This window comes from Sparus aurata, chromosome 23 (assembly GCF_900880675.1).
Source record: "Sparus aurata chromosome 23, fSpaAur1.1, whole genome shotgun sequence".
Classification (NCBI taxonomy): domain Eukaryota; kingdom Metazoa; phylum Chordata; class Actinopteri; order Spariformes; family Sparidae; genus Sparus; species Sparus aurata.
In genome coordinates this window covers 16,658,959-16,671,599 of record NC_044209.1, presented here as the reverse complement: position 1 = coordinate 16,671,599, position 12,641 = coordinate 16,658,959, and the positions used below count along the sequence as shown (strand labels likewise).

The following is a 12,641-nucleotide window of genomic DNA, read 5'->3' as shown; positions in this document are numbered from 1 at the left end:
AAATCCAATAAATGCAGGTGCGTCTAATCCCACTAGTAACAAAAGACATTAAGCTGTTAGATTAAGTTGGACCCAAATGCAAAACACTAAGATAGCCAGGGAAAATGTAGGCAAGATAAGGAACTCAAGGTGAGCTTTTGTTAACAAAAGCTGAGATAATTCACAAAGTAAAATCCAAAAACCAGGAAGTGTACTTCTCAAAAGTAGCCAAACAAAAGCTAAACAGAGTACAATGTAAAGCAAAGAACAAACTAGTAAAAAGAAACGACAGACAAGACACAGGTGGACACAGGAAAAGGGCTGGAAATTAAACCATGGGAGGAAATTCAAGCAAAACATGACAGGAGAGGGTAAAACTTCAAAATAAAACGAGAAACCACAGTCACAAAACCAGAATCATGAGAAATGCTGATGTCAAAAATAGTCATCAGCTGTAAGTGAAGCACGCCCAGGTCTCTACCAAACCCTCACTCTTACCTTTTGAATTTTGTATTTCCCTCATTTTCTTTGTCTTTATGTAGGTGAAACATATACACATAAACATTGACATAGTTAATAACATTGTTAAAAATAATGATAAGAATAATAAGAATTTATATCCATACTTTTTTTTTTCACGTTTTTTTTACCAGCACTGGTGATCTTATCATGTAGAATAGATGTATAGGTTTAATTAAGTTGCAGTTTCCCATTCTGACCTCCAGAGGGCGCTGAACAGTCGTGATGGTAAATACACTCTGGTCCAAAATACAGAATAGAATAAGAATCAGTAGAGCTATCTGTATTGTTTCCAGTGAATTTATTTATTATTATTTAAATATAACATAACATTAATTAAAAAAACACATATATACTTTCAATTCACTGGTAATTAGCTTTGCAAATTAACTGTATGCATGTTTTGATACATACACTTATTTTCTTATTTATTTAGTTATGTAGCTCAGTTTGAAGCCACCATACTTCATCAGATGATACACGGTGGGGCTGAGGGTCAGGGTCTCAGACATTAATGGGAATTGTTTTTTTCATGATTTTTTGAGGAAATAATCCAAATTTGAGTTTTCAGTTGAATTCATAAAACAGTTCCACACTTACATAGGGAATATTTAAAAAAAAGTAGATGCATTTTCCCTCCAACCGATTAAAGAATGTGTCACATGAATATGATGATTACACACAAAAGACACTGGACAGCTCTTTGAAAAAGTGAACCTTCAGTCCATGTGGTGAACAGTAGATGGCAACCACAGCACCAACAGGCCTTTTCAGAGTCTTTTCTCATGAGCACTCCAGAAGAGGAAGAAGGAGGAGGAGGAAAAAGGAGGAAGAAGGTGTGTATTTAAACAAGGGTGTGTTGCTCTCTGTTGGAGACATCTGAGGCGACATCAGGACACAGTTTCATGTGTTGTGAGCTGGCAGCTTTACTACACTGATCAGGTTTGTACTTCTATTAACTTTATTATTTGGTTTTCCAGAAGTGTTTTGAGGGTCATGTGTGGTGCTGCACAGAACAGCTGCCACACACTGAACTAAAGTCTTCTGTTACAGCCACCAGTCTGTATATATCTGCTGTAGATTGTTGGATCAAAGCCTCATGTGAGTGTTTCTTGTCGTCTTCAGTCTCGTCAGATGTGTGGATGATGGATCACAGCAGCAACAACAGTGTGACAGAGTTTCAGCAGCTGTGGGGAAGCTGGAACACCCTGTTGGACCGAGTTCATGACGACCCCAGGGTAACGTCTCTGTGCCTTTCCCTACCAGGAAATCAGAGCTTTACGTGTCAGCTGCATCTTCATCTTCCTCTCTTGAACAGGTATCACAGCTGATGAACACAAGGATTGGGCAGTACCTGAGCAGCCACCCTGTATTAGCCCTTGCAGTGATGCTGTTCGGCGCCATGGCAGCACTGCCCGTTGGACTTTTCCTCACTTTTGCTCTTGTGACAATCACAGTGTCTGCAGTGGGCTTTGTTTTCTTTGAAGGTAGGTGTAATCCTGTCCAAACTAATGTTTTTTTTTTGTTTGTTTTTTTATGACACTCTACCTGGCAGTGCTTTTATTCCTCAAATCATCTCTCTCTGTTTCTGTCAGCGGTCCTGTTGTTCGTAGGAGGGGTGAGTCTGCTGTGCGTGCTCTCCGGCATCGCCTTCTTCTCCGTCGTGGTTTCATTCATCTTCAACGTGTTTTATATCGCCGTCTCCACCATCCTCAAATCCTATTACCCCCATCTGACAAAGGTAATGTGCTGGAGAAGAGTTATTTTATTGTAGCGCCAAAGTTTTTGTTTAAGCACACTTGGCCCTTTTTGTGTGATATATTACCATTTTAGACCAAACTAGGCTCTTTTTAGTCACTTGTGTTTTTGACAGCAACCAGAGTGTCTGATATTAAATGAACTTGAGTGGTAAAAGTACTATTCTGGGAGTAAGTATCAAACATAGAAGTAAATCATATGTATATTTAGGCTCCATGCATGCAGCGACTGAGCGTAACAAGTACAAATTTGAGGTACTTGTACTTCAGTTGTCTATTTCTATTTTCTGCCCCTTTTTATAATGGAAGCAAATGGTGCACTTTATACTCTGTACATGTGTCTGATGACTTTAGTTCCTAAATTGCATGTTACATCAGAGCCAAAATAGTGCAGTTTTTAATTAATTTGTTAAAAAATCATCCGCGAACAACAGACAGACATGCAAAGGACGGGACATCAGCTCATGGCATCAACTACAAATGCTCTGCACCAGACCATCCGTTTCTTCACAAGATAAATTGTTCCCCTCTAGACGTATATCCACTGAAGCTGTCCCACTGTTCATCGACCTTGTCATTTTTACAGCTCAGCCTTCCTCGCGTCTTTTCACATGATACATTTTCCCTCATTTTTACCCCCCACATTATCCGTGTAGGAGTCTGAGGCCCCCTCTAACACCGTAGAATCACCCGAGCGCAGTCTTTAATATTCTGAATGCAGATTTACTTAATTTCAGCTCTGCAGTTTTGTCCCAGACGTCCAGAATGTTCCTTCCCATTCTGAGTGCATAAATGTGCCATTTAATTTCTAACATAGATTGTCTTTAATTTGGTCAATTCTGTTGAGTCTTGTTGGAGTACAATAGTTCTTTTGATACTTAAATACATTTGATATCAGACACTTTAAGACTTTAAAACTTAAGTATTATTCATAGGGGCGACTTTCACTTTTACAAAAGTAATATTTGAACTTTACTTTTACACACTGTACATGCATGTATTTATGTATACAATCTGGTCCGGATCTACATCAGCATTTTCCTGATCATTGGAATCAGTGTTGTTTTAATCCGGTAGCTGATAAAAATAACTACATTTTAAAATGTGCTGTTTTGGCTCTGATGCAGCAATCTGCAAAATAACTAGTGACTAAAATTATCAAATAAATGTAGTGGAGTTAAAAAGGAACATTTAGTAGTATTTGCCTCCGAAAGTGTCAGAAAATTTATATATATATAAGCGAAGCAGAGCTGAAACTAATAATCAACTGGGTGTCAACTAATACATTTATCGGCAGCTTCTTTCATAGTCGATGAATCGGTTTGAGTTAAAGGTCAATGATTTGTTTCCAGCTTCTTAAATGTTAGATATTTTATGGTTTCTTTACTCTTCTATGACAGACATAGACTCTGGGTTGTGGACAAAACGAGACATGTGAGGACGTCATCCTGATACTCATCCTCTGCTCTAAAATGGTCATATATCACACACTCATTCATATTAAAATCTGTGACATTGTTCCCACATTGAGTTCCTTTTCTTCTTCTCCAGCGAGGTAAAGTCCAAGAGATGCAGAGTGAAACGTCAAAGCCACAGAAAGAGGAGTAGCTCAATTCTTCTGCTCCTGTCCGTCGGCTCTGAATCACTGAGGCCTCAAATCAGCACTCCTGAACTCCTGACGCTTGATTGATGCGACTCGGAGGACTGTTGAATGTACTGCATGGTGTCCTGCAGCTGTAACATATTTTCTAAGCACAAAGACTCCCTTACGTTTACTGTATCTTTTTATATAAGGTAAAATGCAATAAGTATAAAACGCCTTCAGCAGCCAAAGTTTGGTACAACTTATCTTTCAACAGCTTTAATATTCAAAAAGTTAACTTAGTTTCATCTTATTGGTAAATGTTCTAACTGAACGTGTTTTTAAAAACAGCAGCTTAAAGGAAAATGTCGACTTGTGTACTTTATCCAAAGGAGCCATATGCACCATCCTCATTGTGTATGTTTACACAAGCCAAATTGCACTACAAAACAACTGTTACTTGTTTGTATTTGCTGTTACTTTACATTTGTGATGCAGCCTTGAATAAATTCTCATCAGCATGAACATGCGTGTATGTGCTGTTGTCTTTTTGTTCAGAGTTGAAGGAATGTATTGGCCTTGAATATATACATGTATAGAGGATCCACCTATATACAGTCCCTGACAAAAGTCTTGTCGCTTATCCAAGTTGTAGGAACAACAAATAATAACTTGACTTGTAGTTGACCAAATGGAATCAGAAATGGCTTATATGAAAGGCCTCTAGATTATGCTTATTATACCAAAATAAAGTTGTGTATCATTCATAGAGTTTAATCATTTAATTAAGACAGTTTTTACATGCTACAATAACATCAGAACATAAAGTCATGGTGCCTTGGGAAAAATAATGAATATCGTGTATGATTCCTATGAGTCTGGTGACTGGGCTGGCCAATCCTGGAGCACCTTGACCTTCTTCGCTTTCAGGAACTTTGATGTGGAGGCTGAAGTATGAGAAGGAGCGCCATCCTGCTGAAGAATTTGCCCTCTCTTGTGGTTTGGAATGTAATGGGCAGCAATAATTTCTTGATACTTCAGGCTGTTGATGTTGCCATCCACTCTACAGGTCTATTGCACATCCACATACTGGATGCAACCCCAAACCATGATTTTTGCTCCACCAAACTTGATTGTTTTCTGGGTGAATCTTGGGTCCATGCAGGTTCCAACAGGTCTTCTGCAGTATTTGTGGCGATGGGAATGCAGTTCAATGGATGATTCGTCAGAAAAATCAATCATCTGCCACTTTTTCATTGTCCATCCTTTTCTGCAAGCTGTGGGCCTTGGCAAATGCAACGCGATTTTTTTGTTGTCTTCTGTTTAATGCTGGATTTTAATCCTCTCCTCTTGACGTTTGGGTATATTGAAGATGTCTGCCACCTCAGCAGCAGACTTGGTCTTCAGGCACTTTGGTCTGTGATTGAATCGTGTTGTCAGAGGTCATGTTGCACTTCACATGAAGGTCTGGTGTGCTGGGGTTCTTTTTATACACACCTGGGAATGTCTTCATTACAGTATTTGTCACAGGTGGAGCTCTAATCTGTGATTGGTTGAATTGGTTGAAAGACACAACAAGACATTTGTACAAGCAAAATCTGACCTTTCTGTCCTAATTGAATGATAAAACTCAATGAATGATACACGACTTTAATGTGTATAAAAGCATAATCTAGAGGCCTTTGCCTTTCATATAAGCCATTTCTGATTCCAACTGATCAACTACAAGTCATTAATTGTTGTTCCTACTTGGATAAGCAACTGTACAGTATATATACTCAATGTGTATTTTGCTTATGAGAGGACAGAAGTCATCTTTTTTGGGGATAGATCGAGCTCCTAAGCATGTTATGTTGTGTATATGTGTGGTTGTGTTTCATTATGACCCCTTTTCCTGTCGTTTGTGTCAAAGACGAGGCTTCTTTGGGTGGGATGGTGTCAGTAAACTAGTCGGTACACGTGTTTATACCTTGATAGCAATACACACTTTGCGTGCCTCATTTATTACATGTAAACGTCGCTTACATGGTGAAGGGCACATTTTGCTGCTAAAACTAGCTAGTGTTCCTTCCTGCAGACATATAAACGCGTTTCCTGGCAGATTACTACCACCCGTCTTTCAGCGAAATTGTGTTAAATCTTTGGTGGCAGTGTTTATCACGTAATTACAAACAACTAACAGCTTACAACACAGATCCAAAGCAAAGCTACCATACGTGCTTGCGTGATTTCAAGAATGAAACAACAACACTGGAAGGTGATTCTCATAAAATCTTTAATGGAGGTGATATCATGCAAAAAAAATTTTAAAAAATAAAAAAATTACAGAGCTGAAATAATCCTTTAGCAATAACTAAATTTGAAAAAGGTTGAAGTTAACAATAGAGCTTTAAATTTAATTTAAAAAAATGCACCCATTGAACATCGTGATCACCCCTCCTCAATTATCGAGCAGCGCCACTGTCAGATCTGTTTTAGCTCTTCACACCCCAGACACACAGCCAACATTGATTTGAAATATCACAACCAGTCAAAAAGTGCCGGATGATCCTCCCGCCAAATATCTGCACATTTCTCTGTCCCAGCGCGAGAAGTGTGATCATCGTTCAGTCGTCCATTATTGCTTTACTCTGACAAACAGACGAGTCACTGCTGGGAGGTGCTCATGAGTTTTTGTTACTTGGCGTGCAGCGAAAGCAGAAACAGACTTTGTGCTCTATGTACATCCACGCGTGATGTAACACTGTTTTTAAGATTGTACGAAATCTATATTAAAGCTGCGGAACAATCGGTGCATTTTAGGTTCTTCATACAAGTGAATAAACACATGAAAAATTAATGTCAAATTTAAATGGAAACCTTTTAAAAATACTGACATATATGACAAAGACTGCTGGCATTTACATGGTTTATTTATCTTGTGGGTTAATCTTTATTTTTATCTCCTTTGAACCCTGCTTACAAAAAAAAGTTTAGATTTTTTTTAAATGAGAGTAACCTGTTAAAATGTTGTTTTGAGCAATTCTAGAAAGCAACGCTTTTACAAAATGGATGCGCGTGTTGGTGTGAAGCGCTTGTTGTTGGCCTCCTTAAATGACTCCAAGAGAGAGTACGTGTATTACAGTATATGTGAACGCTTATCTAAACAAAACAAAAAGTAAAAAAAAAAAAGAAAGAAAGAAAAGAAAACATACTGTGAGAAAGCAGACATAATCCTCTTCAGGCACTCGGATACATTACTCTTTATCTCACTCTTTAATAAGACTGTACATTTGTGCATTTCATTACCAAGCCAAACAAGGTACTTCTCAGAGTCGACCCTATTTGTGACATTATAAAAAAAAATAAAAAATAAGCGAATACACCTCACATGTAGGAAAAAAAAAAAGAAAAAAAAAAAAAGAAGCCTTTTCTCCTAGTTGAACAGCAATGAAAAAGAAGTTTAAGGCAAGACGCTGAACACAGAAATCCAAAGGTTGACCTGGCTCGATCTTTGTTCAGCTCTGGTGTTTGTTGGCATTTACCAGTTCCATCAGCAATCATCAAGAAGACTAGTGTTTTTTTCCCCCGGTAGTTGGCTCTCTGTCTCAGGCATCTTTTGCTGTAGGTCACGAGATTCCATGATGTCATCTCCACACCCCCTGAGTCTGCTGGGAGTCGCCGTCTCCTCAACGTTTTACGCCGGCAGGCTCAGCTTCTTGCCTTTCAACACTGAGGGGGTGAGAAATCAAGTGAGTAATCATTTTGGACCTGAAAATTCATTATTTCACAATCATGTATTTAATGAAAAGGAATACTTGTATCCTGAATGTTTCTACGAGCTCTGTAGATGTATTACTTGGTAAAAAGATTGCGTCCTTTAACTCCCGGTGGTTTTACACTACATACTTCCAGGAACTATGAAGCGACGGGAATTAAAACCCTCAGACACCCTCAGACTGTTGGCGATCTCAGCTGACATCACAGTTACACTCATTCTTTTTAAGTGAGAAGTTAGTGGTATCATGTGAAACTAGACAATTTAAGGCATCTATTGGTGCAAATCCGGTCAGGTTCTTTGGATACAACTGAGTCTCCTCTTTACAGGGGGAAATGAGTTTTGAGATTTAAAAGGAGTTTTCTGACTATTTCTGCACACTAGGGTCCCTTAACAGTCTCGGAATAAGATAAACAGGGTGTGACTGGAAAACTGAAACTCTTGCGGCTTCAACTGTATTCATGTTTGATGATGTTAGTCTCTATAGTAGCAATTTCATTGTAATGAGACCATCATTTTGAAACATGTCCTGACTGTATAAAATTACCTGTTGTGACCACAAGGTTAATCACAGCCTCATGAAACTTTCCAAACACAAACTACAGACCTAGAAAACTAAGAGGACATATGGCTTCTCTTGTTAAGCTGACATCAAGGAGGTTTCTTGGCAGCTTCCAGAACAGACTATAATGTTCTTTTCAATTCTTGAGTTGTCAAAAATGCACCCTATCAGTGTAACAAATTGTGTCAACCCCAAATGAGAGGCCAGTTTAAAAGACATTAGTTGAGCATGGAAATGGCCACTATATACTTCCATCATACTATTCTAGGCCCTTATAAATTCTAATCATTCAAAGTTTGACTACATAGATTTCTCACCAGAAAGACTTGATGCACCGTTCTGAGCTCCATCAGTCTCACGTTCACTTGCACGCCATCTTTCTTTATCTCACCCTTTCAGTCCGAAAGCCAAACACTTAACTGTTCATTTTGACTCGTTTGATGTCAATAAATATCAGGAAGAAAAGAAACTTCCTCCTACCTAATACTGATACAACAAAATAACGCCTAACTAAAGAACATTTCCTGGACCATCACAACAACAACTGTCTTGACTTTACTCATGTGCAGTTTTATTTCCTAATGTGGCTATAAGGAATGGAACAAAATCCTCAGTGTACAGTGGTTTCAGGGCAAAAAAGCGTTATTAAGTTGTCATCTTTAATACAGTCTTTTTAGAACATAAACCCCCCTTTGTGTATTTCCTTGGAGAGCATTTCCTTGCTGAGCTACTTTTGGGGGACGGTAATGAGAGAGAAATCCGCACTAATATGACCGTGACTGTAGAAAATAATCACTTTGTTTGTGAAAATCAGACTGTTAAAGCCCCACATTAGCTACAGCTGAACTTTAGAACGAGGCTTTAGCAGCGAATAAAGACTGTAGTTTTTATCTCCCATCTCTTTTATCAAAGTTACTCTAGGAATGGATGGCTTCAGGGCTGGTGTGGACAGGAGGAATCGACACTCTAGTCACGCATACACACATGTGAGTGTTACATAAAGATAATATTTCTTTGTTTCATCTGCCTTATTTTCTGCTTGCCATAACACATTTAAGAGTAAACCCACCTTTAGTGACATAAAGGTAGAAGAAGTCGCAGTAGAGGACAGTCTGGACCACTCCGGCCACAATGGCGATCATGTCAAAGAAGCCTTCAAAGTAGTAACGCCAGATCCAGTTGAAGAGATAGAGGGCCCGATACAGGCCCAGGCAGAACAGGTAGTGGGTGGTGATTGTCTCCGCCTCGCCTGTCTTGCTGATCATGAAGAGCTGAGGCAGGATTGCAACTGACTCCAGGTAGATGGAGAACGTCCACAGGATCTGTAGACGGATAGGTTGAAGTTTAAATGTGCCGAAATGGGAATTCTCAGTTCGTTACCAATGTTTTATGCCACGCTGTGACGAAAAAAACAGGACGTCGAACCCACCTCCAGGAAAGAGAAGTCGTGGTTGATGAGAACAGCGAGACCTCCGACAGGAACGACGAGGAACTCCACTCTGAAACTGTCATGGTTGCCGTCATAGGTGGCCCTGAACTTCATGTAGATCAGGTAGACTGTGGCATACGCACATCCGATGTAGATCACCTGGGTAAACAACAAAGAACAGCTCATCATTTACGGCGCCAAGGAGAAATGTGGGACCAGTACGAGAGCTGAGGCTTGACTGGTGTCTTACCTTCATGCTTGTGTTATAGAGGGAGATGAATGAGGAGAGCAGATCCAGGTAGCGAGTGGTGAACACTATGGCAAACAGGATTTGGCTCTTTCCGGAGATACCTTAAGGAAAAGTAATCAGATTTGCCATTTAGGTTGAGGCTCACCGTCAGCAGCTTCAGAGGAGCTTCACAGGTCATTCGGACAAACATGAGTCACAAAGCTGCTCCGTATTGAGCAGTGACATCTACTGGAAACATGTGGGAGATGTAACTTCAACATCAGCAATCATAGAGCTCAGTCAAAATATGTTTTCTCCCCTTTGGACTTTAATTACATTAACGCCCCTAATTTGCAGTCAATATTAGCTGTTTACCTCCCACAAGTCGGTTATGTTTTCACCCCTTTCAGTTGGTTTGTCAGCAGGATTACACAAAAACTACTGAATTGATTTCCATGAAACTTTAATGGGGGATGGCTCTCTTCCCAGAATAGAACCCATTAACTTTCGGTGCGGATCCAGACAAAGGCACAAATCCTGCTTAGTTTTTTTACACTTTCTTTAACATTGCAAGATAGGCCTTTTTTTCCAACATTTTTTGTGGATTTCCCTGCACGGATCATGATTATAATCTGGCAGACTTAGATGGCTGGTAACTATGAGTGAGAACAATTTTTAATGCTGATCCAAATAAAAATACAGTCTGAGCAGATTCAAATATGTTTTATAGGCAGAAACCGATGACCCCTCAGGTTGACAGGCACAAAAAGCATCTCAAGTGCATGGATTGATGTTCTTGAAATCAAAACAGTACATTTGACATCGCAGGGCATGAAGTGTGTATAGGTTTGTCTCTGGGTCAACCACATCCTCTTACAACATTATCTTGGAAATACAATTACAGGCAGAAACAGACTGGCAAACTGTCCAAAGTGTTCCCCTGATTCTCACCAGTTCGTGCCGGGATTGTCTCCTGCCCACTGCAAGTCAGTAAAGCATAAGCACATCCTGATCCTACATTTAGCTGCACTTGATAGATTTTTGGGTGCATGTGACCAAAATAGTGTCACGCCGGAGCACTGCTTCATCCTCTCTTAGCATCTCTGTCTCTTATTTCCCTCCTCGGTTTGAATGGCATGCTCTGTAAAATGTAGCGTGCAGGGCTTAAGACACAAGAAGAGGTTTTGGCTGGCAGCAAACTCAAAACTTATCATCTCTGATGCATATTCATCAAAAATGTATGCACTTTATTTAGCTTAAACAGTCATTGTGTCTCTCTTTAGTGTAATTCTACTGTTGTTCTGTCATTCTACTCCATATACATAAAATCTACTGCATGTCTGTCTGTCCTGAAAAAGGGATCCCACCACTGTTGTTTGTTGCAAAGCTTTTACTTTATATCAAAACCAAGGGATAGAGGATGTTATGCAAATTGTAAAGCCCTTTAAGGCAAATAAGGCATAAACTGTAGATTTAGCTACAACTACGGGTAATCACGTTCACCTATATCATACGTAAACATTACAACCTCTTCGCTTGACCTTACATAACCTTATTCAACTTTGAACCTCCAGTCATAACTCTGGCTCTGTGAGCTAATCACAGCACCGCTTCCTCATAATAACCCTAGTAGGATCCACCGCTGTGGCCCCAGAAATCACTGTAATCTGTGTGGCTGAAGCTGCTGTTTACTATTAATACATGCCACACGCTTAAAAGAGTGATAGAAACTCAGCATGGGTGACAAAAGTCAACTATCAAAGCAGGTTAGCTACTTCCGTAGCGTCTTCTAGAACGCCACGTCAGAAGCCAGACCAAAAAAATCGAGCACCAACCCACAAATTAACAGAGCAGGAGTGCATGGATGGCCGATGTGGAAAGAAAGCCAAATCAACATGTGAAGCTGTAGAGAATGGTGCCCCCGAAATATGATTAAAACATATATGACAGTTTTATGAATTTGCCTATTTATTTACTAAACAGTAACCACTTAAATGACCACAAACTCCCTCACCCATAATTTAGCTAACATAGTTGACTTACACCAGCTATCAGTACAAAGGAATCTGATGCTATACTATATTTGGATAATCTTGCCTCTAATTTCAATATTTAACCATCAAAGTTAGTGAATATGGCAGTAGTGTAGGAGTGTAATAGGTGCTGATGGCTGTTTCTGGTTTGCCTACTGACTGCTAACGCCGTTAGCCTTTCACTCAAATGAATGAGTAGGAAGCCTTAGCATGTAGCTAACGTTAGCTAGCTCAGATGAACGGCAATAGTAGCAATTTAAAACAGGCAAAGTTCACCGTTAGCGTTCAGGAAACCACACTGTAGCGTATGTAATGAATATTACAGCTAGCTCTCACCTGCACACGACCTGCTTTTCCATATTTTGAGTAGCAGGATGATGATAGCAGCCAGATGAGAGAGGTCCCCTAACAGCCTGAAGATGTTCATCGTTGCAGGTTGAAATAACAGACACAGCTAGGGAGCTAACGCAGGTGTCCCTCTTTTTTCGTCAGGAGTGGATCGTTTCACACCAAAAGCTGCCCTGCGGGAATGCGTCCTGCTCTCAACTTAGTGGCAAACCGGGCTGCGGGATTCACACGATTGAAAATATGGCGAGAGTGCAGGTCGACGTGGAAGGGGGCGTGGGGATACACACGAGAAAGGCTCTGATTGGACTAGAGTCTGAGCGACAGCACCAGATGACCCGCCCACAACGAGCTGTACAGAGGAAAAGTGGAGCCCAGTGGATGAAGGAGGGATGATATTACACTGGGTGGGACAGCAACGTTAGAGTATATTCTTCACAAGGGCACTG

At 40.1% G+C, this 12,641-nt stretch overlaps 2 protein-coding genes across 3 annotated transcripts; one reads left to right on the top strand and one right to left on the bottom strand.

Annotated features, from left to right (window-relative positions):
* The first annotated feature begins 1,301 nt into the window (after positions 1-1,301).
* On the top strand, positions 1,302-4,362 carry LOC115574958 (promethin). 2 transcript variants are annotated; one of them, XM_030406657.1, is made up of 6 exons: positions 1,302-1,440; positions 1,624-1,736; positions 1,817-1,985; positions 2,094-2,239; positions 3,656-3,689; positions 3,807-4,362. In XM_030406657.1, the coding sequence occupies exons 2-5, from the start codon at positions 1,641-1,643 to the stop codon at positions 3,659-3,661; spliced, it is 417 nt and encodes a 138-aa protein (XP_030262517.1). In that variant the 5' UTR covers positions 1,302-1,440; positions 1,624-1,640; the 3' UTR covers positions 3,662-3,689; positions 3,807-4,362. The 2 variants fall into 2 exon arrangements, with proteins under 2 accessions (XP_030262517.1, XP_030262516.1); XM_030406656.1 differs by lacking the exon at positions 3,656-3,689.
* Positions 4,363-6,094: 1,732 nt separating this feature from the next.
* LOC115576369 (ER lumen protein-retaining receptor 2-like) lies at positions 6,095-12,468 on the bottom strand. Its single transcript, XM_030408943.1, has 5 exons — positions 12,184-12,468; positions 9,836-9,936; positions 9,586-9,744; positions 9,226-9,478; positions 6,095-7,548 (listed from the first exon to the last, which is right to left on the bottom strand). Exons 1-5 carry the CDS (start codon positions 12,272-12,274, stop codon positions 7,514-7,516), a joined length of 639 nt encoding a protein of 212 aa, XP_030264803.1. The 5' UTR covers positions 12,275-12,468; the 3' UTR covers positions 6,095-7,513.
* Positions 12,469-12,641: the final 173 nt, after the last annotated feature.

Coding starts and splice junctions, on each gene's coding strand:
- LOC115574958 (XM_030406656.1), top strand. CDS start 1,641: ATGATGGATCACAGCAGCAACAACAGTGTGACAGAGTTTCAGCAGCTG. Junction 1,737..1,816: donor GAGTTCATGACGACCCCAGG/GTAACGTCTCTG, acceptor TCTCTTGAACAG/GTATCACAGCTGATGAACAC. Junction 1,986..2,093: donor GGGCTTTGTTTTCTTTGAAG/GTAGGTGTAATC, acceptor TGTTTCTGTCAG/CGGTCCTGTTGTTCGTAGGA.
- LOC115576369 (XM_030408943.1), bottom strand. CDS start 12,274: ATGAACATCTTCAGGCTGTTAGGGGACCTCTCTCATCTGGCTGCTATC. Junction 9,479..9,585: donor ACGACTTCTCTTTCCTGGAG/GTGGGTTCGACG, acceptor ATCCGTCTACAG/ATCCTGTGGACGTTCTCCAT. Junction 7,549..9,225: donor CTACCTTTATGTCACTAAAG/GTGGGTTTACTC, acceptor TCACCCCCTCAG/TGTTGAAAGGCAAGAAGCTG.